General features: G+C 36.1%; 2 protein-coding genes across 4 annotated transcripts in view; one reads left to right on the top strand and one right to left on the bottom strand.

The window, feature by feature from the left end:
• Window positions 1–19,257, top strand: part of LOC150098026 (cilia- and flagella-associated protein 100-like) — a 58,052-nt gene extending 38,795 nt beyond the window's left edge. Inside the window, exon 5 of the mRNA XM_090406658.1 lies at window positions 19,135–19,257. Coding sequence (XP_090262784.1) covers window positions 19,135–19,251 — 117 coding nt within the window. The 3' untranslated portion in view covers window positions 19,252–19,257. The remainder of the gene's footprint in view (window positions 1–19,134) is intronic.
• A 68-nt stretch (window positions 19,258–19,325) lies between these two features.
• LOC150098027 (uncharacterized) overlaps window positions 19,326–27,844 on the bottom strand; it is a 253,275-nt gene continuing 244,756 nt past the window's right edge. For all 3 annotated transcript variants that reach the window (XM_090406362.1, XM_090406363.1, XM_090406361.1), the window contains one exon: window positions 19,326–19,657. In XM_090406362.1, coding sequence (XP_090262488.1) covers window positions 19,457–19,657 — 201 coding nt within the window. In that variant the 3' untranslated portion in view covers window positions 19,326–19,456. The remainder of the gene's footprint in view (window positions 19,658–27,844) is intronic.

Here is a 27,844-nt window from a genome sequence, read left to right on the forward strand (position 1 = left end):
CTTGGTTATATTTAAAAATAAGAATTATGGCTTCTTTTCTAACAAGAGTTAAGACCCCTTGGTATTGAAGTGAATGCTAACATAGACTAGCGAACGCTAGTAGATAGTGTAAGTTCACAGAGCATTTACGGTTTTACCCCTTATGGGGGTGAAGGTATCAGATAGTTGTTAAAGATGTGGGGACGCGAACGAAACTCCTATTGAAAGTTAACAAATATCAGCGATGGTTTAGGATATTTGCAGAAAAAAATTTTGATCTCTCTGATCGTCCTCAATCTGGAAGACCTCTTACTCTAGATGACGATGCTCTTAAGACTCTCATTGAATCAGATCCAAAACAAACCATACAAGAATTAGCATAGAAACTTAATTCATCATGGTCAACTGTCCAAGAGCACTTACATAAGAGTGGCAAGGTTTTTAAAAAGGGTGTATGGGTACTGCATGAACTGTCAGAAAACAATAAAGCACAGAGACAGGTGATTTGCAATTCATTGTTGACCAGACAACAAAATAACCCCTTTTTTGGAATGAGTCAGGAATTCGTAACTGGTGACGAAAAATGGATGCTGTATAAGAATAATAAACGCAAAAAACAGTGGCTTTCTCCAAATGAAACTCCAATTCCAACACCTAAAGATGGACTTCATCTACAAAAGGTTAGGTTGTGCGATTGGTGGGATATTCACTACGAGCTCATGGAACAAGGTAAGACTATCACAGCAGCCATCTACTGTGAACAGTTAGAGCATCTACATCAAGCATTGTTAATCAAACGTCCTGCACTTGTCAATCGAAAAGGGGTAATTTTGCAGCAAGATAATGCAAAACTGCATTCTGCAAGAATGACTCAAGAAAAAATTAGGCAGTTAGGATGGGAACTTCTACCACATCCTCCATATTCGCTGGATATTGCCCCCTAGTGACTATCACTTATTCAGATCCTTAGAACACAGCATAAGAAATAAAACCTTCCGTTCGCAAGATGATGTACAAAGGAGTTTGATATAATTTTTAGCCTCCAAAGAAAAAACTTTGTTCAAAAAAAAAGAATTCTAAACTTAGTAGATTGTTGGAATAAGGTTATAATTAACGATGGCGATTATAGAATAATAATGTTAATTTGTATTAAAAATGTAGTTCAAAAAACTGATTACTTTCCGGTCCCCCTTATAATAATAATATATCGGTACACCGGTCTGGCAATTCGTTAGTAAGGGTATATGTAAGTTCGGTTCACTTAAACCTTGGTATTCCAGGTCTACCTACTCACTGATGAGACCTCATTAAAGGTCGAAACCGGTCTGGGTAGTGACCTCTGCTCATAATGTAAAACAGTAATACATCTCCTAGGACCTGCGGTTTACATTATGAGAAAATATTAAGAATAGTGACGGAGCTTGCTCTATCTTTGAGATGAGTTGCCCTAGTGTTGTACCACCCAGGTGTTGACTTACGCTTGGACTCACCGAGAGTTCTTCGGTATGAAACTCTTAGATTTTGATCTCCGAGTTTCATATCTGGCTTTAAAATAATGAGGGATTTATTATTCCCTTAACTTAATAATATATACTTGTTAGGATTTAGAACCACAAGGTGATAGTAGTGTTTGCCATTCTCCCACTTGACTTCAAAAGTCTTGAGCTCAGCTGTTAGTGAACTTGAGGGGTTGAAACTAGTTACCCAGCAATCTTCAGAAAACCAGGTCTAAAGGAGCTCCACATACTCCCTTTAGGGAATAAAGAAGGCATTAGAGGATTTATTTAATAATAAATAATGATTATCAATGCCATAAGTTATCTGTTTGTAAGAGCATCAGAGCAGTGTAACTTGATTTCATTTTATTGAAAATTAATAATGGTTAGCTTTTCATTGGTTGGATTATATCAGGTAGATGTTATATACTTTGCATCAGGGTGTACTGACTCATATGTATATATCAAGCCAAAACTCAAAAGGTTGCAAAAGCTATAACACATCAGTGCTGTGTCTGTGTGCAGCAGAATAAGAAGCAAGAAGGAATCTTTTTATGTGTCTCTTGAACAGCTGAAGGTTGTAGACCAGCAAATTGCATTCAGATACTTGAGGAATTACTGTAATTTATTGAACAGTTTCCAGAATTGTGGCAAATGGCATTTGTTATTGGCTTTCCAAAGTTAGGAAGCAATCTGCAGCTCATGAATAATTACTATGCATAGTTGTATAGGCAAGATCTTGTAGATAATAGTCTGTCTTCTATGATATCTGGAAAGAACAGCAGCCTTTTCTCTAATCCTGATTATGGCTTCTTTAGAGATTCCCTGACACTGCATTACTTGGTTCATCTAGAAACATCCATCAGAAATGCATTTCTGAAACATGAACATCTGAAATCAGTCTGATAAAAATACTGTTAATCATTGCACTTTATAGGATTTCAGTAATGAGTCCAAGTTTTCACCAGAAAAACAAAGTGTTTAACCTTTGCTGGTGTGGTTGGTCAAGTGGATAGTGTTTGCTCTCCAACCAACAGGTTGTGAATTCAAGTCTCACAGTGACATGAATGTATGAAAGTCTAGGTGTTGGTGGATGATTTATACCATGCAATGTGATACCACCACCCTACTAAGTAGAGGCCTGAATTGGCTTTAAAAAAATATCCTGTTTGGCATCTAGAACAAGCAAGTTTTCTGGATTATTTAACCCTTAGCCCTTTCATAATACTATTGTCGATAGATTTACAAACTTTCATAGGTGGGATTTATACAAAGCCAAGTTCCTAGACTCATTTTTGACAAGAAACTTGCATTCCTTGCACATTTTCATCAACTTAGAGAAAAGTTCACGGGATGCAGATCATTCCTCTGTTTTATTTATGTAGTGCACAAGGTACATTATCAATCTTGGGTATATATGCTCAAGGAAAAGTATCTTTTGATAGTTGAATCCTCTGTCCACCAGAAGGGAATATATTGTTGTGGCTGGTGCATTTTGCATTTCACCCATCTTTATGTCAAAGCAAATGAACCTGTTATCTCACTGTGTGATGTCAGCTGTTGTAAAAGTAAAATCGTTATCTGGCCACTCCATTTGAACCAACATATTTTTTCCAACATTGGGAAGTTCAATATGTGAATTGGCTCATTCAGTATATGCAGCAAAAAGATGAACCATCTCTCAGCATAATAGTAAGTACTGCTGCCCACACACTATCATGCAATCTCCCACTTAGCTACTGCAGGAAATTGCATACTCCATTCTCAGTAGCTCTTTAACACACAAACAGGGCACACCCTAGTACTCTGATTTTGTACCAGTCTATTCCAAGAGCCTGCAATCTATTGGATAGGCTAGTATTTTTTCCTAATCACATGTCCAGTTAGATCCTGGTATACTGCTGAGCTGCATGCTATTCAGCCTGCATATCAACACACAGAAATAAATAATAAATTTAGTTTAATCCTTTATCCAAGTGTAAGCAAACAAAGTTTGCGCCTGAAAATATCTTCAGGACTGAGGCAAACTTTGTTTGCTTACGCTTGGATAAAGGATTAAACTAAATTTATTATAGTCTAACCAAGTGCAAAATAAACTTCCAGCATCTTTCTCTAAATCCAGAGTAATTCAATAATAAAGTGGTACACCGGTTAGCAACTTGTATAGGTAAGTATGACCTCTCTTGTTGCTTCTGCCTTAGTATCTCCACGTCTGGGTCTGCCTCCCACTGACAAGACCTCAATAAAGGTCGAAACTGGTCTGGGTAGTGGCCCTTCCCTTAATGCATAGCAGTATACATGTCCGCAAGGAGATGTGCTTTGCATTATGGGAGATACTGAGACAAGGAGTGATGAGAGCTTGGTCCACCTTTGCTCGGAGTTGCCTGGTGTTGCACCACCTTGCCTCAGTCCTGAAGATATTTTCAGGTGCAAACTTTGTTTTCTTACACTTGCATAAAGGATTAAACTAAATTTATTATAGTCTAACCAAGTGCAAAATAAACTTCCAACACAGAAATAAAAATGCGCAAGATATATAAATTGCAGATGCAGACTTTTTGAGTTCTTTGCAGGAAGTCTGCATCTAATGATACTTTCTCAAATGTAAGAATTATTCTATCAAGTTGAAAGGTTTGTAGATGTTCATTAATGTTAGATCTCTAGTGACATTAAAATTAAAGGAAGACTGCAGATATGGCTGCTAGGTTACCTCAGATCTTTCCTAATTACTGTTATAAACTACACACAGCCAGCAAAAGGCAATTTATCAATGGCAGGCAGATATTATAAATTAATTACAAGGTGAAGCCTGAAATTAAATTCGCAGTTCATTCTGTGCAGGAACTGGAGAGAGGAAATTGTACTCACTGCATAGGTCATGGTCATATGATGTATTCTTTCTTATTGAGGGTTGACAACTCACTTATATGCAAGCACTGATGCATCCTTTTGGGTGTGTATAATTTTATGCATTATGGGAAGGGCTACTACCTAGACCAGTTTTGACCTTTATCGAGGTCTCATCAGTATTCTGCATTACTTCAACCTTGGTATCTCTTCTGATGAGACCTCAATAAAGGTCGCAACCAGTCTGGGTAGTAGCCCTTCCCATAATACATAACATTATACACACTCAAAAGGATGTGTGCTTTGCATTGAAATTCCAGTGAAATAAGAGCATGTAAAAAGACAACATAGAATGGGAATGAACTCTGGAGCACAAATCTTTAGGACAATCAGAGAAATTCCAACAGTTCCAGGAGACCTTTTAATATCCAATTTGAATAACATTTTTCTGATCTCTTTCTGGCAAAAGAACATACTGGACATTGAGTGTTTGAAACAATTGATGGTTATTTAACAAAATGAGGAGTGAAATAATTGGAAGAGAAGCAGGAAGCCAAGAAGTTGGCTTTTCCATGGGTGATGATGCAACAAAATCACCAGGATGCAATAGTTGTGGGAGGAATGTTGGGCAGAGGTTGTGACAGTGGCTTTGACCAGAATGCAAGTTTTCTGCTTTTAGTTTTCTCAACATATTTTTGACGTGTTAATAATTTTCTTGCAGCTATTCCAGTTTAAGCAGTGTAGGTAGGTGGGGTTTTCGATGCAAGTCAATTATGGTCTTCTTAATTCTCCTCCTGTACAGCTTTGGCATGCCTATGGGAGAACCAAGCTTTAGCTAGGGGACAGGAACTTAGGGTGGAACAGGGAGGAAATGTTGCGATGCCAATAAGAATTATTCGTTTGGATCAGATGGCTGGAAGTAATAATCCATCCAAGAAAATGTGGTATAGTAGTTGTGTAGATGGAAATCATTGTGTTCATGTTGTTTCATAGGGGAAGAGATCAGCACAAGATTGTAGTCTGAACTGCCTAGAGGACAGACTACTTGGATGGGTCACTAATGAGGAAGAGGTCCAAAGTATATGGAGTGGTTTGGATTGTCTGGTATTCTGATAAGCATATGTACTATTTGTGTAAAGTTGTTGATGGCAGATGTCTCAGCCTCTCTACCTGCTTCATCTGTGCAGTTGAAACAGGAGAGCCAACTGGTGTTGTGAACATTGAATTCTCCAAGGAAAAGGATCTCAATGTTAAGAAAGTTGGATTGAAGAATACTGACTTTTAAGGAAAGGGAATCAAAAAGTTTAGAATGTTTGGTGGTAGAGAACAGCAAATGAATTTGACAGAATATTTCAGCCAAAGGAGGTAAAAATCTGAAGGTTCCAGGCCGGGCACTTCTTTGACATGGTATACTGGAGTGAACATATGCACAAATCTGCACCTCTGAAACAAAGGGATGTATTTATGTTCACCAAGGCAGATGTCAACAGTTCTTCCTGTTTGTCCATAGTAAGCCCAGTCAAAAGAACAGGGCACTTCATAAACTTCTGGATGTGATAAAGAAGAGAGTTTGTCCTTAGGTGAATGGATTAGAGTTGCCACTTTGACATAAGGTTTATTAAATACAGTGCATAGCTGATATTTATTGAGCACTCTAGATATCTTTTCAGATGTACCTTGAATGTATGGGATAGTAACAGTTTTGCTGCGGTATTGTGTGATAGACAATGGAGGGGATTTCTGGGGAGCATTTAGTATTTTTTCTATCCTAGGTGATTATAGCCATTGGCTAAGAGGATATGGCGTAAGTGATTGAGTTCAGCAGTAAGAGTATTGTCATTGGTGGAACAAATAGCTCTAGTTCTGTGAGTTAGTGTTTTTAGTATACCACAGTGTTGAGCTATATGATGATGGAGCGACTGTTTGTGCAAATATCTCCCTGTATGTGTGGGTTTTCTGTAAGCAGAAAACGATAAAAAACAGTCTGGAAACTAAGTGATTAGTGCATCCAGGAAGGGCAGACAGTCATTAGCTTCCTGTTCCATTGTTAAGTAAATTTTAGGGTGTTGGCTATTTAAATGCACTAAAAATGTGTCTGGACTATGTGGCCAAATAGCAAACACATCATCAACATAGCATAGCCAAACCACTGGTTTGAGAGTGGCTATATTCATAGCTAGTTTTCCCATCTGGTTGTCTGTATATCTTCCCTTTCCATGTAAAATAACTTGCATGTACTGTAAATTTAAATAGTTAAAATATATTGGGGGAGAAAACATGACTTTAGTAAATCAAGGGTTTCAGTTAACAGTGCATTCATAAATAGTGAAGTGATATCAAAACTAATCATTGTCTGCACTTTTTAAGATATAGTTTTCTAAAATACTTTTTTTTTAGTGAACAGAATTTTTAACAAAGGAGGGAGAATTGTTTGCGAAGTTGGCTTAATTTAGCAAAATGTTTAGCAAGTTTGTATGTGGAACTGTTTATACCTTAAGTTTTAAAAGAGGTATGCCGTGAGTAGATATATCGATATAAAATTAATAACGGAAAAAAAAACTCGCATACAAAGATTATTTAATAGTAGAATTTTTGCCTGTGTGTCACAGGCATCTTCAGTACATTAAGCTCAAATTAAACAATAAATGACAATTCCAAAAAGCGCCACCTAAGTAGGTGTCTTCTGGTTCCCATCTGCCATACGGCCGCGGGAGGGTAGCTATATGCTACCATTCTAGGGAGAGATGATTATAAGCAAGGTGGTTTCCCGTTGCCTTCCTTGCCGTAAGTATTTATGACTGTAACCTGTGTGTTCACGGGGCCGCTTTGCCTGCTTGCGGGATGAAAAACCTCAGATAAACTGGCGGAAAAAACCCTGCTGCCCACGCCCAAGACCAGCTAACTTGGCTATGGCTGAGGAAGATCCTTAAGCTCCTCACGTCGTGGACGGGAATCGAACCTAGGACACTCCTTCCCCAGGCATATGGTTGCGAAGCGCAAAGCCACTAGGCTAACCACGCCACAGAAGAAATAATGCACATTATCATACCTTATGTACAAGGCATCAGTGAACATATAGCAAAAGTTTTAAAACCACTGAATATTTTAGGTCAATAAATTTCCTATAAAAAAAAAAAAATCAATACAATAAAAAGTTAGGAAAGATTAGCTGATTTGTAAAGTACTATCTCCCATAAAGGGGATAGACGTAAGCCGTCGGATCTGTTTAAGTTAGAAGAATGAAGTAGAGTTTCACATGTTTCTTTATAAAGGCGTTCCATGAGAAACTGACTTTTGTGAAGAACTCTTGTCTTTCTCCAATGAACTCTGTGTCTAGTGAAAATGGCACGTTCTGCAAGTCCAGACTTTTCAGGTTTAAAGTATTCAATATAAGATTGGTGTTCTTCTAGCCGAATAGAGGCAGATCTTCCCGTTTGTCCGAAATAAGATAATCCACAAGAGCGTGGAATCTGGATAGACACCTGGATGATTAAGATATGGAAGCTTGTCCTTAGGAGAAGTGAGAAAGGTGGAGATTTTTCTAAATGGTCGAAAGGCAACAAAAATATTCAGTGGTTTTAAAACTTTTGCTATACTTTCACTGATGCCTTGTACATAAGGTATGGTAATGTGCATTATTTCTTCTGTGTTTGAAGAGGAAGACATATTAAAACTACTCAAAGTTCTTTTAATGAAGCAATTCTTATAACCATTAGATAGAAAGGAAGAAGTTATATATTGTAGTTCTTTCTGTAAAAGATCGTCTGAAGAACAAAAGAAGTGGGCCCGATGAACCCGTGTTTTAATAGTTCCTGCCTTTTGACTGGGATGGTGATGAGATTCCGCATGGATATAATGGCCTGTATGAGTCTTCTTTCTATAAACTGAGAAATGTAGGTTACCATCTGGTTGGCGAAGAATTAAAGATCTAAAAAGGCTAACTGATTTGATTCTACTTCCAGGGTAAACTTGATCCTAGGATGAAATGCGTTTAACTTAGTAAGAAATTGTTGAAGTTCATCCGAAGAACTGATACTTATATAAAAAATACTTTGGATTTCAAAAATAAAATTTCAGATCTTCATTTGGATGTTTCTGATATCATGATCAGTTTAGATGTTGTTTCTTTATTTACAAATGTGCCTCTTTTGGAAAGCACTGAATTACTACAACAGGAATTTCCTTCAGACATTGTAAACGTATTTGATTTTGTAATAAATTCTGGTTATTTTTCCTTTAAAAATAAGTTGTATCAACAAATTGAAAGAACAGCAATGGGTAATCCTCTTTCTCCTGCTATCTCCAATTTCTTTATGGAACATTTTGAACAACGTATCTTTGACAACATTTCTCCCAGACCTACTCATTGGTTCAGATATGTCGACGACATTTTTGCAGTATGGAATGGATCTTCGGATGAACTTAAACAATTTCTTACTAAGTTAAACGCATTTCATCCTAGGATCAAGTTTACCCTAGAAGTAGAATCAAATAAGCAGTTATTTTTAGATCTTCTAATTCTTTGCCAACCAGATGGTAACCTACATTTCTCAGTTTATAGAAAGAAGACTCATACAGGCCATTATATCCATGCGGAATCTCATCACCATCCCAGTCAAAAGGCAGGAACTATTAAAACACTGGTTCATCGGGCCTACTCCTTCTGTTCTTCAGACGATCTTTTACAGAAAGAACTATGATATATAACTTCTTCCTTTCTATCTAATGGTTATAAGAATTGCTTCATTAAAAGAACTTTGAGTAGTTTTAATATGTCTTTCTCTTCAAACACAGATGAAATAATGTGCATTACTATACCTTATGTACAAGGCATCAGTGAACGTATAGCAAAAGTTTTAAAACCACTGAATATTTTTGTTGCCTTTCGACCATTTAGAAAAATCTCCACCTATCTCACTTCTCCTAAGGACAAGCTTCCATATCTTAATCATCCAGGTGTCTACCCAGATTCCGTGCTCTTGTGGATTATCTTATTTCGGACAAACAGGAAGATCTGCCTCTATTCGGCTAGAAGAACACCAATCTTATATTGAATACTTTAAACCTGAAAAGTCTGGACTTGCAGAACATGCCATTTTCACTAGACATAGAGTTCATTGGAGAAAGACAAGAGTTCTTCATAAAAGTCAGTTTCTCATGGAACGCCTTTATAAAGAAACATGTGAAACTCTACTTCATTCTCCTAACTTAAACAGATCCGACGGCTTATGTCTATCCCCTTTATGGGAGATAGTACTTTACAAATCAGCTAATCTTTCCTAACTTTTTATTGTATTGATTTTTTATTTTTTATTTTTTATAGGAAATTTATTGACCTTTTTAGTTATCTTACACCAGCTACTTAGGTGGCGCTTTTTTAGAATTGTCAGATTGTTTAATTTGAGCTTAATGTACTGAAGATGGCTGTGACACACAGGCAAAAATTATACTATTAAATAATCTTTGTATGTGAGTTTTTTTCCATTATTAATTTTGTTTACAGTCAACCTTCCTGTAACGCGATTAATTCGTACCGCGTTATATGGAAACCGTGTTATAAGAAACTTGGATTTAACGTGCAAACCAGGTTAATTCGTGCCGCGTTATATGGAAACCGCACTATAAGAAACTCAGAATTAGTACAAATCAGATTGATTCGTACCGCGTTATATGGGAACCGTGTGGAGTGAAACTCGGAAGTAAGTAAAATCACTTGTTAATCAGTTTGATTCGTTCTGGGTAAGATTTGATAAGATTTCCACACATTGGAATCTTTTTGGCTATACAGTCTTCCAACCAGATCATCAATGCTCGTTCCATTTTAACCATATTAATGTTTCGCGCGGGTGACATGTTTCGCACCTAACGGACAGCCATCTGCCATAGTTTTCCTTATCTTTTCCGCATTTTTCTTTAAGGTTCAAATTGTAGATTCATTCAAATTTATCGATTTTGCAACAGACGATATTTTTTTCTCCACCCTTTAAACGATTTAAAATTTGGATTTTGTCCTCAAGAGATATAAACTTTTTTTTAACTGTTTTCTTGTTTCTTTTGTGTCTGACATTATGCAAACCTGGGGTTAATTATTTTACAACAAATAAAAAATATTACCTACAGTATTGTGTAATGTTGTCCAATTACGATAACACAAATTCAGCGAGCAAAATGCACTTTATTGAACACTAATCGTGATATGTACGTCTTCACGGATTTACAGACAGTTTCCTACTAAGTTGCGCTTAAAATTGATGACAAAGTGGGTGGTTGCAACAGCGAAAGTTCGGCAGCGCTACTGGATAAAAAAATTCACGCAAATATGCAACAGCGAAAGTTCGGCAGCGCTACTGGATAAAAAAATTCACGCAAATATGCAACAGCCAATCATACGGTCTATTTTAAGCATTAAAACAGAGCACTGTGAACAATCTCGCATCGTTTCTTCGCTTATAGGGGAATTCCCTGATAACTGAAATTGGAAAATGTTGATGTAAATTCACCAAAAAAGAAGGGAATTCCCCGTTAATTTCAACTGTAAAAATTTTACACATAGATAAATTCATGCTATAGAGAATCTTCTTAAACCAATTAAGTTGATGGAATGTTATTGAACGGAAACCGCGTTATAAGAGTACCACGTTATAGGAGGGCTGTCGCAATTTTGGCTCCGCGTTATATGGAAACCGCGTTATAGGAGGGTTTACTGTATACCTTGTTATTGAAAAAATTATTGAAAAAAAAAAGTGACTTTTTTTTTTTCAAAAATTTGCAAACTTTATTCTTTTGAGAATTAGTGGGATCATGATCTATAATTTGTTGTTTTGCATACTGTGACAAACTGTTTTTGTGCTCTGAAGATGCTGGATATAATATCAGCAAATAAGTTAATAAATATTATTTCTTATCATTCTGTGTTGTCATCAATGCCTTGAAAATAAATAACATTTACTGTGAACACATCAGCCTTTCCAGTTTAATTATGTAGTGCTATCGTGTATCCTGTACGTCTCTCTCAAGAATACATAATAGGTATTGCTTAAGATGATAGCTAGTTTTCTTTCTGATCACTCACATGCATTTGTGGGCTCTTTACTCTGAAACCTCAGTAACTTACACTAGAGAATATCAAGGAGGTTCTTTTACCTATTTTTCTCCCTTCTATGATATTTATAAATAACTTTCTTTGACTGCATAATCACAATTTTGTTAATAAAATCTACTTGCTTGAAAAAGAGTACACCATAAATAGAGTAATGGTGAAACTTATTAGTCAACTTATACATCACCTTCACTTTGAAACCTCTTAAATACCAGCTAATAGCATTGAATCTAACAACTTTTTGTCTTGCTTGAGAATTTCAATTGTGGTCACCTTCAATAACATTTAGATTTCTAGAGAAGACTATACTCCTATGTTTATTGACTAAGATTTCATACCTAGAGCATTTAAGGACAAAACATAACACTAGCATACCTACACCAAGACTGGAATAAGAATTAATGGCAGAAACAGATGTTCTTAACTGCATGGAAAGGCTTATGTGTTCGTCGCACATGTTGATTGGATTTTAACGGTATAGATGCGAACACAGATTGATAAGAAAATAACTATTTATTGACATAATTGCTAATATTTCGCTGGTATTCTATCCAGCATCTTCAGAGCACACAAACAAAGTTTGTTACAATAGTGAGACAATCACAATCCGGTATAACAGTGGGACTAGTATGAGCAATTGTAGCATGCAACACAAAGACTAAAGTCCTAATTAGGTGCCATTAAGTTGGGGGGGGGACGAGAGAGAAAGCAAGTATTAATTTGGTCTTAAGATGACTGTCTCCCAAATCTTTGGTAGATTTATACAGCCGTACTTGTTGAGGTTTGGAGTATATTTCAAGGCTTCTGTTGATTCCAGGAACAACTCTCTGACTTGTTAAAGCTTCTGTGCAGCACTTGTTTTTTTCTAATTGATCCTGTGTGTGTGTGGGGGGGGGGTATCCAAAGCATGGTCTGCTAGACCCGACTTGCCATAGCGAAAGTACCAGATATATTTTTTGTGTTCACTGAGGCAGATGTCCACAGTTCTTCCTGTCTGTCCATAGTAGGCCCGATGACATGAACAGGGGCACTTACTCCTGAATGTGATAAAGGAGAGAATCTGTCCTTAGGTGAACGGATGAGAGTTGCCAATTTCACATAAAGTTTAAATATGGTGTGCAGTTGGTGTTTGTTAAGCACTCTCTAGATATCTTCTCAGATGTGCCTTTAATGTATGGGATGGTGACATTTTTGTTGTAGTCTTCTGTGATATTCATGACTTATTTTTCACGGTATTAACAACACCACAAACACTTTTATCAACAAAGATGTTTTATTAATGCTAATATTTCATTGATTTTCAACTCAGCATCATCAGAGCACAACACACATGTAAACACGACAGTGAGTGAGTGAAACAATATAATTGCAAAAGACAAAAGATCTCAAGTCCTATTTTTGCGCCCTCTAACGAGAAAAAAAAAAAAAAAAACACAGCAGTTATCCAGGAGTTTTTCTTAGGATAACCGTCTCCCAAATTTTTGGCAAATTAATGCAACCATATTTGTTAAGGTTGGGAGAATTCTTCAAAGCCATTGCTGACTCAAAAAATAATCTTTCAGATCTATAACGACTCCTAAATAGCACATTCGTTTTCCTCCATCTAATCCTATGTGAAGGAGTGTCCAAAGCGTGGTCTGCCAGTCCCGACTTGCCATAGTAATAGTAGCGAATGTATCTTTCATGTTCTTCCAGGCAGATGTTCACTGATCTTCCTGTTTGCCCATAATAGGCCGAGTCACAGTCACATGGAACTTCATACACTCCTGGGTATGCTAAAGGGTGAAGTTTATCCTTAGGCGAGTGGATCAGAGTTGCCAGCTTGACATGAGGTTTGAAAGTGGTGTGAAGGCCATGTTTCAGCAATACTTTGGCTATCTTTTCCGATGTACCTCTGATATAGGGAATAGAAATGGTCATGTTGTATTCTTGTGTATTAGGGGAGGGCAAATTAATTGGCCTATGTAGTATTTTATCTATTTTGTAGGGATTATAGCTGTTGGCTAAGAACGTATAGCGCAGGTATTGGAGTTCAGTGGTTAGAGCTGTATCATTAGAAGAAATGGCTCTGGCTCTGTGTGTAAGTGTTTTTAAAATGCCTTACTGTTGGACTGGATGATGATGTGATTGTTTATGTAGGTATCTTCCTGTGTGTGTGTAGGCTTTCTGTAAATAGAAAAAGATAGTGATCCATCTGAAAGGCGGATGACTAATGTGTCAAGAAATGGTAAACAGTTATTTGATTCTTTTTCTACTGTGAAGTGAATTTTGGGATGTTGGCTGTTTAGGTAGGTGACAAAAGCATCCAAAGCGTCTTGTCCATGGGGCCAGATGGCAAACACATCATCTACATAGTGCAACTACACTTGTGGCTTGTATGCAGCTGTGGTAAGTACTTTGTTTTCAAAGTGTTCCATGTAAAAATTTGCTAATGGGGGAGAGGGGGGGGAACCCATAGCAGTACCATTAATCTGCTTGTAGAATTCCCCCCCCCCCATGTAAAGTAACCTGCATTCATGGTAAATTGAAATAATTCAAAAATATCTGGGGGAAATTTAGACTTGATTAAATCAAGAGTGTCTATAAGTGGTACATTGGTAAATAAGGAGGTGACATCGAAACTAACCATTATGTCTGAATTTTTTAGGATTAGATTTTTAACCAGTGTTTTGAAATGGATTGAATTTTTTACAAAAGTAGAGGAGTTGCCAGTAAGAGGGGCAAGCGACTTAGCTAAATGCCGGGCCAGTTTATATGTGGGACTATCTGTGCTATCAACTATGGGGCGTAGGGGAATATTAGTTTTGTGGATTTTTGGTAATCCATAAATACGGGGTGTTTTAACATGAATTGGTTTTATTTTCCTGATGATTTCTTTGGGCCATGATGTCACTTTTTTCAGTAAAATTCGGACTTTTTTCTTTTGGGACATCGTAGGGTCTAGATGTATAATTTGATATGTGGAACTGTCACATATGAGATCTTGCATTTTTCTGTTATACTCTTCTTTATTCATGATAACTGTTGCATTTCCTTTATCGGCTTTTGTAATAATAATATTTTTATTATTATATAACTTTTTTAAGGCAGTTATTTGCTTACGTGGCATATTGCTTTTTGGAGGCTTAGCCTTGTTTATAATACTTGCTATGTCTAGTCGCACGTTATTGGCCATTGCTGGCGGAAGATCGTGGATACCCCATTCTACTTTCATCATAATTTCGAGTTTCGGAATTTGTTTGGGCGCGACGGCAAAGTTATGTCCTACATTTTTTTTGTCTTTTGCAATTATATTGTTTCACTCACTCACTGTCACGTTTACATGTGTGTTGTGCTCTGATGATGCTGAGTTGAAAATCAGCGAAATATTAGCGTTAATAAAACATCTTTGTTGATAAAAGTGTTTGTGGTGTTGTTAATACCATGAAAAATAAGTCATGAATAACCATCAACGCCTAAGCTTATCTGTTAGGTCTTCTGTGATAGACAGTGAGGGGGATTTTTGGGGAGCATTTAGTATTTTATCTATCTTATGGGGATTACAGCCCATTGGTCAGGAAGGTGTGATGTAGGTGAGAAAGTTCAGCAGTGAGAGCAATGTCATTGAAACAAATTGCTCTAGCTCTATGGGTTAGTGTTTTAAGATACTATATTGTTGAGAAGGGTGATGGTTTGTGTAAATATCTCCCTGTATGTGTCGGTTTCTATAAACCGAGAATGATAAGGACCCTTCTTGAAGACGTGTGATTAGTGTGTCCAGGAAGGGCAGACAGTCATTGGCTTCTAGTTCCATTGTGAAGTGTATTTTTGGGCTGGCTATTTAGATGCACTAAAAATGTATTCAATGTGTGTGGGCCATGTGGCCAAATAGCAAATACATCATCAACAAAGCATAGCCAGAGACTAGGTTTGAGAGTGGCTGTATTGAAAGCTAGCTTTTCCAGATGTTCTATGTAGAAGTTGGCTAAGGGGGCAGGGGATCCCATAGCTGTCCCATCTAATTGTATATTTTCCCTTTCCATGTAAAATAACCTGCCTGTACTATGAATTTAAATAGCTGAAATATATCAGGGAGAAATTGTGAATTTAGTAAATTAAGGGTTTCAGTTAATGGTACATTCGTGAATAGTGAGGTGATATTGAAACTCACCATTAAGTCTGAACTTTAAGGTGTGGTTTTCTAAAAAAAACCACTTTTTAAGTGGGTTGAATTTTTAACAAAAGAGGGAGAATTGTTTGTGAAAGTGGCTAGTACTTTGACTAAATGTTTAGCAAGTTTATATGTAGGACTGTTTATACTATCTACAATAGGGCATAAAGGTGTACCTTGTTTGTGAATTTTTGGAGCTTCATATATACTAGGTATTTTAACTTGGAAGGGCTTGAGTTTGTTGACGGTTTTTTCAGGCCAGGAAGTGACTTTGTTCATTATATATTGATCAATTGGAAAAAAACAAAAGTGCTGCACAGAAACTTTTACAAGTCAGAGAGGTTGTTCCTAGAATCAACAGAAGCCTTGAAACGTACTCCAAACCTACTTGAAGCGTGCAATTGTAATGTGCAACACAAAGACTAAAGTCCTAATTAGGCACCATCTAAGTTGGGGAAAAAAAAATGAGAGAAAGCAGGTATTAATTTGGTCTTAAGATGACTGTCTCCCAAATCTTTGGTAGATTTATACAGCTGTACTTGTTGAGGTTTGGAGTATGTTTCTAGGCTTCTGCAGCACTTTTGTTGTTTTTTTTCCAATTGATCTTATGTGCAGGGGTATCCAAAGCATGGTCTGCTAGACCCGACTTGCCACAGCGAAAGTGCCGGATATATTTTTTGTGTTCACTGAGGTGGATGTCCACAGTAGGCTCGATGACACGAACAGGGTACGTCATAGACTCCTGGAAACATACTCCAAAGTTTGGCTGTATAAATCTACCAGAGATTTGGGAGACAGTCATCCTAAGACCAAATTAATACCTGCTTTCTCTCTTGTTCCCCCCCCCCTTCTCAACTTAGATGGCACCTAATTAGGAGTTTAGTCTTTGTGTTTCATGCTACAATTGCTCATACTAGTCCCACTGTTACACTGGATTACAGTTGTCTCGCTACTGTAACAAACTTTGTTTGTGTGCTCTGAAGATGCTGGCTAGATATGGCTGACTGCTAATATTTCGCTGGATCAGCGAAATTAGCATTCAAGTCAATAAATGGTTATTTTCTTATCAATCTGTGTTCGCATCTATACCGTTAAAATCCCAGCAACAAGAAACAAATGTTGTCCTAGGTTCTTCATGTAGAAATTATCCTAACTTTGGTGAAATGCACAAACAGCTGTTTCCTTTATGTGCAAGAAAATTTCTCTCTCCATATGCAATAGCCTGAACAGTTGCTGAAATCAAACAGGTGTACGACATCCTGAGGAAATTCCTATTTAATCATCTCTAAATTTCAAGTCAATAAGACATTCATATAAACAAGTGAGACTACATCCAAGTTAGCTGTGAAGTCAGAACTGTAAGGAGTAACCTTTTACTTTGTCTTTGTCAGCAGAGTACTTGACATAAGCAGGATAATGTCCAGTGGCATTAGTGAGAACCTTGGAAAGATGTTTTGCTTATTTATAGGTGGGGCAATTGATACAAAGAATTTTAGGATGCAAGAGAGAGTTCTTCTTGCACACCTCCAGCAATACAATAATTCTCAATGCTCTCACATTTGGTAAGAACACATCTTATACCAATGAAGATTATATATCAATGGGAAACTTTTTTTTAAAATTTATTTAGCTGCCTCTTAGTGGATCTCTAATTAATACCACATTACGTGCTCTAGTAGTATTGATCATATAATAAAATGTTAATTTTCTGATGTAGTTTGAAGTATCTCTAAGTATACAACTTATATCTGCCCGTGTGATGATGGAATTTTCATTACACTTGAAGACTATGGAGTGCTTGAGCTGTTAAAGAGGAAATGAGTGAAGGAGAAAATTTAGTTTTCTCCTTCAATCATTGTGCTGGTTTAAACTCATTATTACATTTAATGGAATGAATGCAGCACAGAAAAACAATTTAAACACAAATTTAATGGATCCTATATGTTGCCTTTGTTACAGAGACATCTTACAATTGTGAAAGCACACACAAAACCACTCAATGCAATAAGTGGGGAAAAAAAAGTTAGACTAAAAGGCTGAAGTCCAATGAGAGGGTGCCCTCTATGGGCACTGTTGGGCGAGAGGCCTAAGAATTCAAGTTTCCCAAATCTTGGGGAACTTAACACAACCATATTTGCATGAATTAAGCACTCCATGATTAGGCTGGTGTTTTAAATCTGCTGCTAATTCTAAGAAAAGTCAAGTCAGTGAAACAGAGCTTTTTTTTAGATTTTAAGCCAGCCTGGTTGGCCGAGTGGCTAGCGTATCTGCTCTCCAGCCAAAAGGCAGCGGGTTCGAATCCCACCATGGGCATGGATGTTTGTGATTGTCTGTGAAAATACTAGTGGTGGTGGCAGATGGCATTGGTGTAGTTGCAATTTGTTGTAGTTGATGGATTGAGTGGTGGAGACAGTTGTAGAGTAGGTGCCTTCCCTCGATAAATCTTTGGACTCCCTGGAGGCATCATGTAATAATAATAATAGATTTTATTCTGTGCAAAGTATCCAAGGCATGATCAGCTAGACCAAAATTACTATAGTTATGTTGGCGGGTGCATTTCTTGTGTTCGTCTAGATTGTTGGCAAATTTCTCTGTTTGACCATAATAAGATAATCTGCAAGAAGAACAAGGAACCTTGTAACCATCTGGAAATGTTTTACTGAAGGGACAGCTATACTGCCATTCTGAAACCTGGCAGATATATTGATGTGTTCTCTATATGGTCACATCGCTTAGACACATTAGACTTCTTCCTACCATGCCTCAGATACCTTGCACAGAATCAAATGGAATAAAACTACTATGCTTCATTGCAAAAATATACATTTTTCTCAGAATCAGCATATTTGAAAATCCAACCTTAATAAATAATCTTAATAAACATGCTTGTGCTAAACTTATCTTGAATTCTTAGGCCTCCCATCTAACAGCACCCATAGAGGGCAACCCTTGTAAGAACTTTTTTTCCCCCACTTATTGTTTTGAGGATTTTTGCGTGTGCTTTTACAATTTTAAGATTGCACCCATGATGATGATGTCTCTGCAACAGCGACAAAATATAAAATTATTAAATTTGTGTTTGAATTGTTTCTCTGTGCTGTATTCATTCCATTAAATCTAATAATGAATTTAAGAACTTCATTTTCTTTGTGTCCAGTCATCATACTGTACAATGTGATTTCAGCACAAGTAGCATGTGTGCATAAATTCTACAAAGTTTACTTGCAGATTTTATTTATGATTTAATAAACATACTTATCCTCCAGTCTTCACCATTAAGTATGATTGAGATTGCTAATCACAAAACTATTTTTGTCATTTCCTTTCCAATTTTTGGAATATCTTATAAATTTTCTGAAAATTATGGAATGCAAATGTTCATCTACAACCAGTAAGTTTTCTATTTTGTTTCCAGCTTGAACTCAACCATAATATTGAGTATTACAGATTTTAAACTTTTATTGTTGTTTTTAGAATTTTAAAAAAATTTATACTTCACTAATAGTTGAAGAATTCTATAGTCATCAGATGCCCACTAAGTCTAAAGCAAAATTTAATTTCAGATCAGGCGTAAGTTGATGTTTCGATCCAAGCCATCGGAAAAAGAATCAGAAAAAAAAGAAGCTGTACAGAGGGCTAAAAGACAGGAGAAAGATGAAATTGAATATTTTTTTACCTAACAGAATTAAGTGTCCATTTTTCCCTGTCAGATTGTAGAACCATTATGAAATTGTATATCATCAACACAAAATCATTATTTTAAAATTTATTTTAATGAAAATTAAAACTTAAAATATACAGAAAATGAGAGTTCTCCCCCCCCCATGACAATATAAATCCACCATTTACTAGACATAATTATCATGGCAGAGTTTATAATTTTACCTACTCTTTTACGTTTCTGAAATAACTTAAGGTATTACAAGTTCCTTTCAGTGATTCCTGCACATCTGAGCTAAAATCTTCTAAAAGAAGAGATGGAAATATGTTTTTTGTCGTCAACATTTTATGGTCCGATGAAGTGCCATTACTTGAGAAAGGCTGATTGAATTGCTTTTCAGAGATGCATGAAGACTGGACATTATCCTTTGGTGAGGGAAAAAAAAAAAAAGAGAGAGTAAATAACATGATCACTTTCTTATTTCTTATATTTTACTGAGCCACTCATAAATAAGACATCAATACGATGCTGAATTTTTGGCTTTGTTACCTTACACGTAGGTTTTGATAGGAGGACTATATATTAATGTAATGATATTTCACAAATAAAGCAAGGATATGTGTTATATTTTACATGAATTATAATAATAAGGCACTTTTTGAATACTTGTTTAACACTTAACATTTAAGTATTAAATGTGTATTTTGGAGAGTTGTTGCACTATGCAAAACATTAATACTTAATGTTGGATAGTGCAAAGAAGTTATATAATCGTTATAGGTTGCTACATGAAATATGAGAAGTAAAAACCATTAAATGCTTTACTTTATTTTAAAAACCTATCATATTTAAAACTTTGGTTTAATTGTTTAATTCCAATAAATTTTGTACTAGTGGAAGTGACTAGTGCTCGATGGGGCTTTATTTAATGGACTAGAGAAAACATTTACTGTTTCCACTACTTAGTCTTATTTCTATGAGTGATAAAGCTACAAAAATTATCACTTCCAGAATGAAATTCTTTATTCCCAATTCAAAAGCCTACTCAAAATTTCTGTCCAATCCTAAGATTTTTAACAGGTGTTGCAAGCTGCTTGAGACCAAAACTTCAGCTTCATTCTCAGCTTACATTAAGTATTTAACAACTTTCACTGCAGGTTGAGAGTGTACTTGCAGACGTTAACCCCTTTACAAATGATAGTTGTGCTGTCTTGCAAAGAACACTGTATGCCTGTCTCTCGTGTTCAGATGGCACTACTGTAACAGCATCTAAAGACAAACTAATCTCGCATAATTCTTCTCTGCAAACTCATAGATAGGTAACTGATGCAAATCACTTATATTTTCTGTAACACATTCATAAACTTAGCCCTTGGGAAATGGCTAAGTTTATGAATGTGTTACAGAAAATATTACATGCTGAACTACAAAGCAGGAAATCATGACCAACCGAGAAGTATACTGAATTAAGTACAGTGGTATCAGTTGCTGGATGGGAAGAATATCAACAGTGCATGGGAAGCATTTAAAAAATTCTTAAATGATGCATTATCGGAATGTGTCAAATATAACATCAGAATTCGTAAGAAAAGGATTATGTGGAAGGAATATCATGTGCATAAGGATGATGCATGATCAATGCCACCAACTGGAGGCAGAATAGTTACGTCTTTAAGGGAAACACCCTCTGACATTATAATCAAATATAACACTTTTTGACCTCTAGCTTCTTCTGTCACATGCTGCTCGATGAAGTTGTTTCAACAGCTCAATAAATTCAGTTTCGTTCTACTCATGATATTTTACTGCTACCAAATCAATGTTCGGATAATTAAAGTCTCCATTTATCATATCTCCTCTTTTTGCACCCATCGTCTCTGTTTGGTGATATGTTTCTTCACCACTAACAACTGATCCACCAGGTCTGTAACAACACTCACTATGTATTTGATCTTGTTAGACTCCACCTCACACCCGATGGCTTCAAACTTGCTGTCATAGGTCTCAACTCTTAAGTAGATTCAAGTCATCTGATATCATTTAGCAGGACACCCCATCTTTCCTGTCCTATCTATCCTTCCTAAAAATAGTTACGTTTACACTCGATACCAGTTAGTATGATTTTGATAGCCAGGTCTCACTAATCCCTACAATCTGAGGTCTCCCAATATAATGACCAAGGCAACCAACTCTACCCCTTGTTTCTGATACTCCTAGCATTCGTGTACAGACATAATAATCTACCTGCATGCTCTTTTGTATGCCATTGTCTGCAGTCTGCATGATACTTGTTGGACAACGTGCAGATCTCTATCCTTCTCTAGTGCCTTATATGAGGGTGGTCTGACAAGTTCTCAGCCTCAACCATAGATGGCAACACTATCGGCAAGATTTTTTTCTCTGCATTTGTAGTTCTGTCATAAGCATCCATGTGAAATTGCTAGTCATTCTATCAAGTAGTTTGTTTTATACAGCTGTCTGAAGCAAAAGTGTTGTCTATATCCCTTGAAATGATAAAATTGAGTATCGTGCAGTTATAAAATTCTTTGTAAAAGGTTTAATGCCAAAAGAAATTATTCAAAGTTCATAAACGTTTATGGGCACTCTTCTCCTTCATTTTCAACAATTAAGAAATGGGCTGCTGAGTTTAAACGTGGCTGTACTAGCCTTGAAGATGATCCACATGAAGGACATCCAAAAAGTGTAACAACACCAGAAATTATTGATCAAGTGCACGATATGGTATTGGATGACCTGCGAGTCAAAGTTCTTGAAATTGCTGAGACTATAGACATTTCAAAAGAACATGTAGGATATATTTTGCATGAAGAATTGCAAATGAAAAAACTTTGCGCAAGATGGGTGCCACGATTGCTCACAGCAGATCAAAAACACACTTACATGAAAATCTCTGAACAGTGCTTGGAGCATTTTAATGAGAATAAAACTGATTTTGTGCATCGACTTATTACTATGGATGAGATTGGATTCACCATTACACACACATCAGAATCCAAACAGTGGAGAGAAGCCAGTTGTTCAGCACCAAAGAAGACAAAGTCGGTTTCATCAGTAGGAAAGATCATGGCATTGGTGTTTTGGGATGCTAAAGGCATTTTTTTTATTAATTATCTTGAAAAGGGTAAAACAATAACTGGGGAATATTATTCCGATCTTTTAACCAGACTAGATGAAAAAATTCGTGAGAAAAGAACTGGTTTGCAGAACAAAAAAAAAATCATCTTTCATCAGGACAATGCACCTACCCACAAATGTGTTTTGGCAATGGGAAAATTAAGGGATCTGCACTAGGAATTGTTGGAACATCCATCCTTTATTTTCTTCCGATTTGGCTCCTTCTGACTTCTATCTCTTCCCAAAACTAAAACTCTTCCTCACTGGTACATTTTTCTTCGAATCAAGAGGTGATTGCAGCTGTAGCGGGCTATTTTGCAGATCTTACTGAGAACCACTAGAGGGACGGGGTAATGGACATCGCTGAAATAAATGTATTAATCTTAAGGGAGATTATGTTGAAAAATAAAAATAAATTGAAATTATAAATTCGTTTTTTCATTTTTAGGCCAACAACTTTCCAGACCCCCCCGTACACGTAGACATCTTTGCACACGTTTGATGGGTCCAAACCAGATGAACACAAAATCAAAATTGTTCTCTCCTCATAATCATTTCCATGCTAATGCCCATTCCCATCATTAACACAGCTATATAACACCGTTACTCACATTATAATTCAGTTTCCCTGACTCTCTGTGGTAGAACTCATACCAATTAGTTTTTCAAGACACTTGATACCAAACACATTCAAGTGTGGGCCATCTTTCTTATACAAATTCAATCTTCCCTTAAACTCACTCCACACTTCTGAAAACTCGCATCCATTTATACACAGCCTATGCATCAAATCATTTGCTATCATAACCCTTCTTTCACATAAAATATATATATATATATATTTTTTTTTTTTTTTTTTTTTTTTTAGAATTCGTTTTTACTTGGTTGGAATATTATGAAAAAACCTTTAATGACTAATACCAAGAGATAAAAAGATGACATCGTCGAGGCATCTCTTATAACAGGACTAGAGCTAGCGTTCTCTCTAGCCATGTTCTCTTTTCAGCTAACTCAGACGAAGGCGGCCAACACATTGTGAACTGGACTCAAACTTCTAACATCCATGTGTGCTATGATGAACTCGAGAGAAAAATTATCGAATCTAGGGAAATTTCTCTAGATTCTTCGCATATCAACAACAGCCTGAGTTTTAATCTGATGCACACGTTGCCTCTGTTCAGTAGTGGCGCACTCGCGACAGCACGCAGTATACGTTTGTTTGGAACTCAAGCTCACATTTTATTTTCAAACATGCTACTGTCTTTTTGTACTTGTTCTGTTATTACAATTTTAAGTAATTCTTTATCTCTGTAATTCTTTATATACTTCTTTGATTGTGATACCTGAAGATGTTCATCAATTCAACGAAACTAGTAAACTAGTAGTATCTTTTCAAATATATCATATCATCTTTTTATCTCTCGGTATTAGTCATTGAAGGTTTTTCATCATATATATATATATATTGCACCTATGAGGCTCTAGATAGAACTTTTCAGTTATAGTGAGAGTTGAGTGTAATAGGCAAACTGAAATTACTTCTTAAAATACTGAACTTACAAGCAAATTAAAATCACAAATTTTACCCACAAGATTTGTGCATGCTTGTCATATGTGTATACCACTTAGACCAGTGTTTCCCAATCTTTTTTGAGCCATGATCCCCTTTTATAATAGCTATGTAACCTATAACTCCACCACATTTGCATAAAAAAAGCATTTTAGGGAGTGAATCAAGGTATGCTACAGAACTTTGAAAAAATATTAAAGGCCCATCAAAGCTAATAATTAAAATAATATAAAATGTTTAATATGTATGAACACAACAGGCCTCTGATATTTTTTAAGTATCTACCAAGGTGGACCTTAAGTCACTTCCCTTCATTTATCAAAAATCAGTGTTACAACCACTACTAAGATATTGCAGTTAACCATATTGACATAAGTGTTAAAAACCTTTGTGGTGAAATTTCCTAAAAATTAACTGTAGCGACCTCCCCCACCCCAGAAAACACTTTGCGACCCTCTTGGGAGTTGCAATCCACAGGTGGGGAACACCTGGGACTTAAACTTATACTATTAATGAAACTGTGCTCATCATATAAATTAGTTAACTTTTTTCAGTACAATTATAGACAATATCTGCTATTAAAAATTTGATTATTTAACAAGATTTAGCTTAAATCAAATGTTCACTATATTGCCACCTCTTGACTAACAGAAATATTAAATTTATTAGAGAAAGAACTTTGTGCAAGATCTTATCAAACTGTTCACTTTAGTGATTTTTACCTAGAGAAGGAACCATGGATTCACCTCCTGTACCTCATCTTATAAACTATTTTATGGAACATTGTGAGCAAAATGTTATCTTTACCTTCAAAGTTGCCATGATTTGCCATGTAGATAGCATACGATGATCTCTCATTTATCCAATCCTCAAATAATCAGAATCTTAGTTTACTAGTCTGGATAGCACATTTACTGAAACCTCACTTCATAACTATACATCTAGCTCAGCAAAGGTCCTTTCAAATCAAATGACCAAATGAGTTTGTTCAGCTTTTTAGGAAAAAGGCATCTTCAAATCTGATATTGTTCCTATAAAATTCCCAATTTTTGGAGGTAAAAAAAAAAGCTCCACAATGTGATTCAAAATTGTTCACTGCACACAATTGTCTAGTAATAAGAAAATGTGATAAGCAGTTGGGAGATGTTTTGAAATATGAAAGTCGGATAGAATTTCCCAACCAAAGCTGTAGAGCTTGTTCCTAGTGACTTTACTACATAAAGCTTTGCATTGCACTGAAGGAACATAATGCCTTCATGGGCGACTAATGCAAGTTGTTTGTGAAGTGGTACTTTTTGAACCACTGGTGTTATGCTGAGTAGAACTTAACAGACAATACCAGCAATATTCTACCAGAGATGCTCACACAGTAAAGTCATTTCTTAATGAACCGTAATGTGTACAGCACACGTGTTCACAGGATGCATGTGTTGAGGCTTAAATGCTGTGAGGATATCATGTTGGAGATTTAATGGAATATTTATAGCACTAGGAAAGGATTTTAATGCTTCCAATATTTTGTCTCAGTCACCGAGACATCTTCAGGGATTACAAAAACATTATTGTAACACACACTCAAATACAACAACAACAACAATACTAAATGAAAGATGTGGGTGATTCTAAAATCATATATAGATGGTGCATCTTCTATGGGCATTTGTAAGTGGCCTAGGATGTAAGGTGGGATCTCTGATAATTAACGTTTCCCAAAATTTGGGAAGTTTTATGCAATCGTATTTATTTAAATATTTAAATTTGGCACTCAAAAATCAATTGAATTTAAATAAATATGGCTGCATAAAACTTCCCAAAATTTGGGAAACATGAATTATCAGAGATAACATCTTACATCCTAGGTCACTACAAATGCCCATAGAGGGTGCACCACCTAGATAGGACTTTAGAGTCACCCACACTTAGTATTGTGTTGTATTTGTGTGCATGTGACAATAGTTTTTTTTTGTAATCCCTGAAGATGTCTCAGTGACCGAGACAAAATATTGGAAGCATTAAAATGTTTTAATCCTTTCTTAGTGCTGTAAATATTCCATTAAACCTCCAACATGATGTTCATAGGATGATAACCAACAATATGATCAGTAAAATTATATTTGACAAGAAACTATATTCTTGTTTTTATTCTTAACCCAGATGTGAGCAAACAAAGGTCTGCTCATTTCAGGTACTAGAATTTGCATATGAACATCATGACCAGGCTACTTGTATATAGAGGCAGATGTCTTCATGTATATGCCCATGCTTACATAAAGGATAAAAACAAGTTATAATTTTTCAATAAAATTTACTTTGTAAGCAAGTAGAGAGAAAAAAAAAACTTGCTACGTTTCTCTCATCCAGGATATTTTAATACGGTGATATACCATTCTGCTACTTGTATACGGAAACTATGACCTGCATTGATTTTGCTCTCAGAGTTTCACCAGCTGCAGCTCTAATTGCTTCCATAACTTTTTTTTTTTTTTGAAATGTCATTTGGAGAACACCAACCTAAAATGCAAAGATCTGATTTTTGCTGCCGGTTACTGGCTTTGATTTAGTTCCTGGCTGTTGACACGTTTGGTCTGACACTGAGGTTTGAGTTAAACACATGGGGTTTATGCCTGCTACTGCATAGGCTTGGTCTCACAGTGCAGTCTGGTGGAACCAAACCAAATACTCAGAGGTCAGAGAGTAATTTTTTTTTTTTTAAATCACTTATTCAATTTTTTTTAATCCTCAACCATCTTGAACAAACTGTTTTAATGGTTGAAGCTAGTCTGGCTAATGACTCTTCTCCTAAGGCATGCCAACACACATCCAAAAGGAAATGTGCTGTGCATTAATGGATACTAGGACAATTTAATGTGAACTCTTCTGCCTCTATATATCAGCAATTGTAATGCTACTGCTTTACATGCAAACTTCTGCTTGCTCACACTTAGATAAAGGATAAAGATAGGAATATAATATGTCAAGTACAGTCAACTCTCACTATAGCAAACTCCTATCCACATAAACAGTTTGTTATAGTGGAAAATTTGCTCTAGTGAATTTCTTTTAGCATAGCATTGTACCTATGGAGCTTTGGTCAGAACTTTTGTTATAATGGTGGTTTCTATATTGAGAGTCAACTGTATAATTTACTTTCTAACCAAGCAAAAAAATGCTACAATAATGTAACTGTTTAGTGTTGCTGTATATAACCATTTTTCATCCATATCAACTAGTCCAAAAATGGCTCATTATTGTAATATGAAGGTAACAATAGCAAACCAGTAGTCTCTTTAGTTTATTACCAACTGAATTTATATAGATAGAACCTACTGCTAACTTTGCAACTTTCACAGCAAGTAAATGGTTTAATTATCCACAGTTAATTGGCTAATCTGTCTAAGTACACGGTCTATTTAATTTGAATCTGACCAAATGGTAGCTGTCAGTTTGTCATCAGTGGTGGTCAGTCATCACCTCATAGGATGTGTCACCAAGTATATATATATATATATATATATATATATTAATAATTTTTGCTTTGCACTTGTTGCCTCTTTTCCAAATGCTGAGCATATCTTGCTGGATGCTTGAGTAGCATTTGTCCCCAGTTTATACTCATGGCATAAACATACATACATAATTTAATTGGAGGAGCCTCTATTTCATGAAACTACAATTCAAGTATCAATTGATTCAGTGCTACTTGCATTATTGTGTTCTCTGTATGCAATGTAGCCACAGGAAAAGGTTTATACCTTTATAGTTGAGCATTTCTTGTTGAATATCACTACTCTAGCTACTTTTCCATTGCAGATTTCTGAAGTGAAACGGTAGCTGATGTAAGTGATATTCAACAAAGCTTTTTCGATAGCCTCCAGAACATTTTGCCACCTTTGAGATATTTATTCTC

The sequence above is a fragment of the Typopeltis vanoorti genome, chromosome 16 (assembly GCF_054136105.1).
Source record: "Typopeltis vanoorti isolate ZY-2024b chromosome 16, IOZ_Tvanoo_1.0, whole genome shotgun sequence".
Taxonomy (NCBI): Eukaryota; Metazoa; Arthropoda; class Arachnida; order Uropygi; family Thelyphonidae; genus Typopeltis; species Typopeltis vanoorti.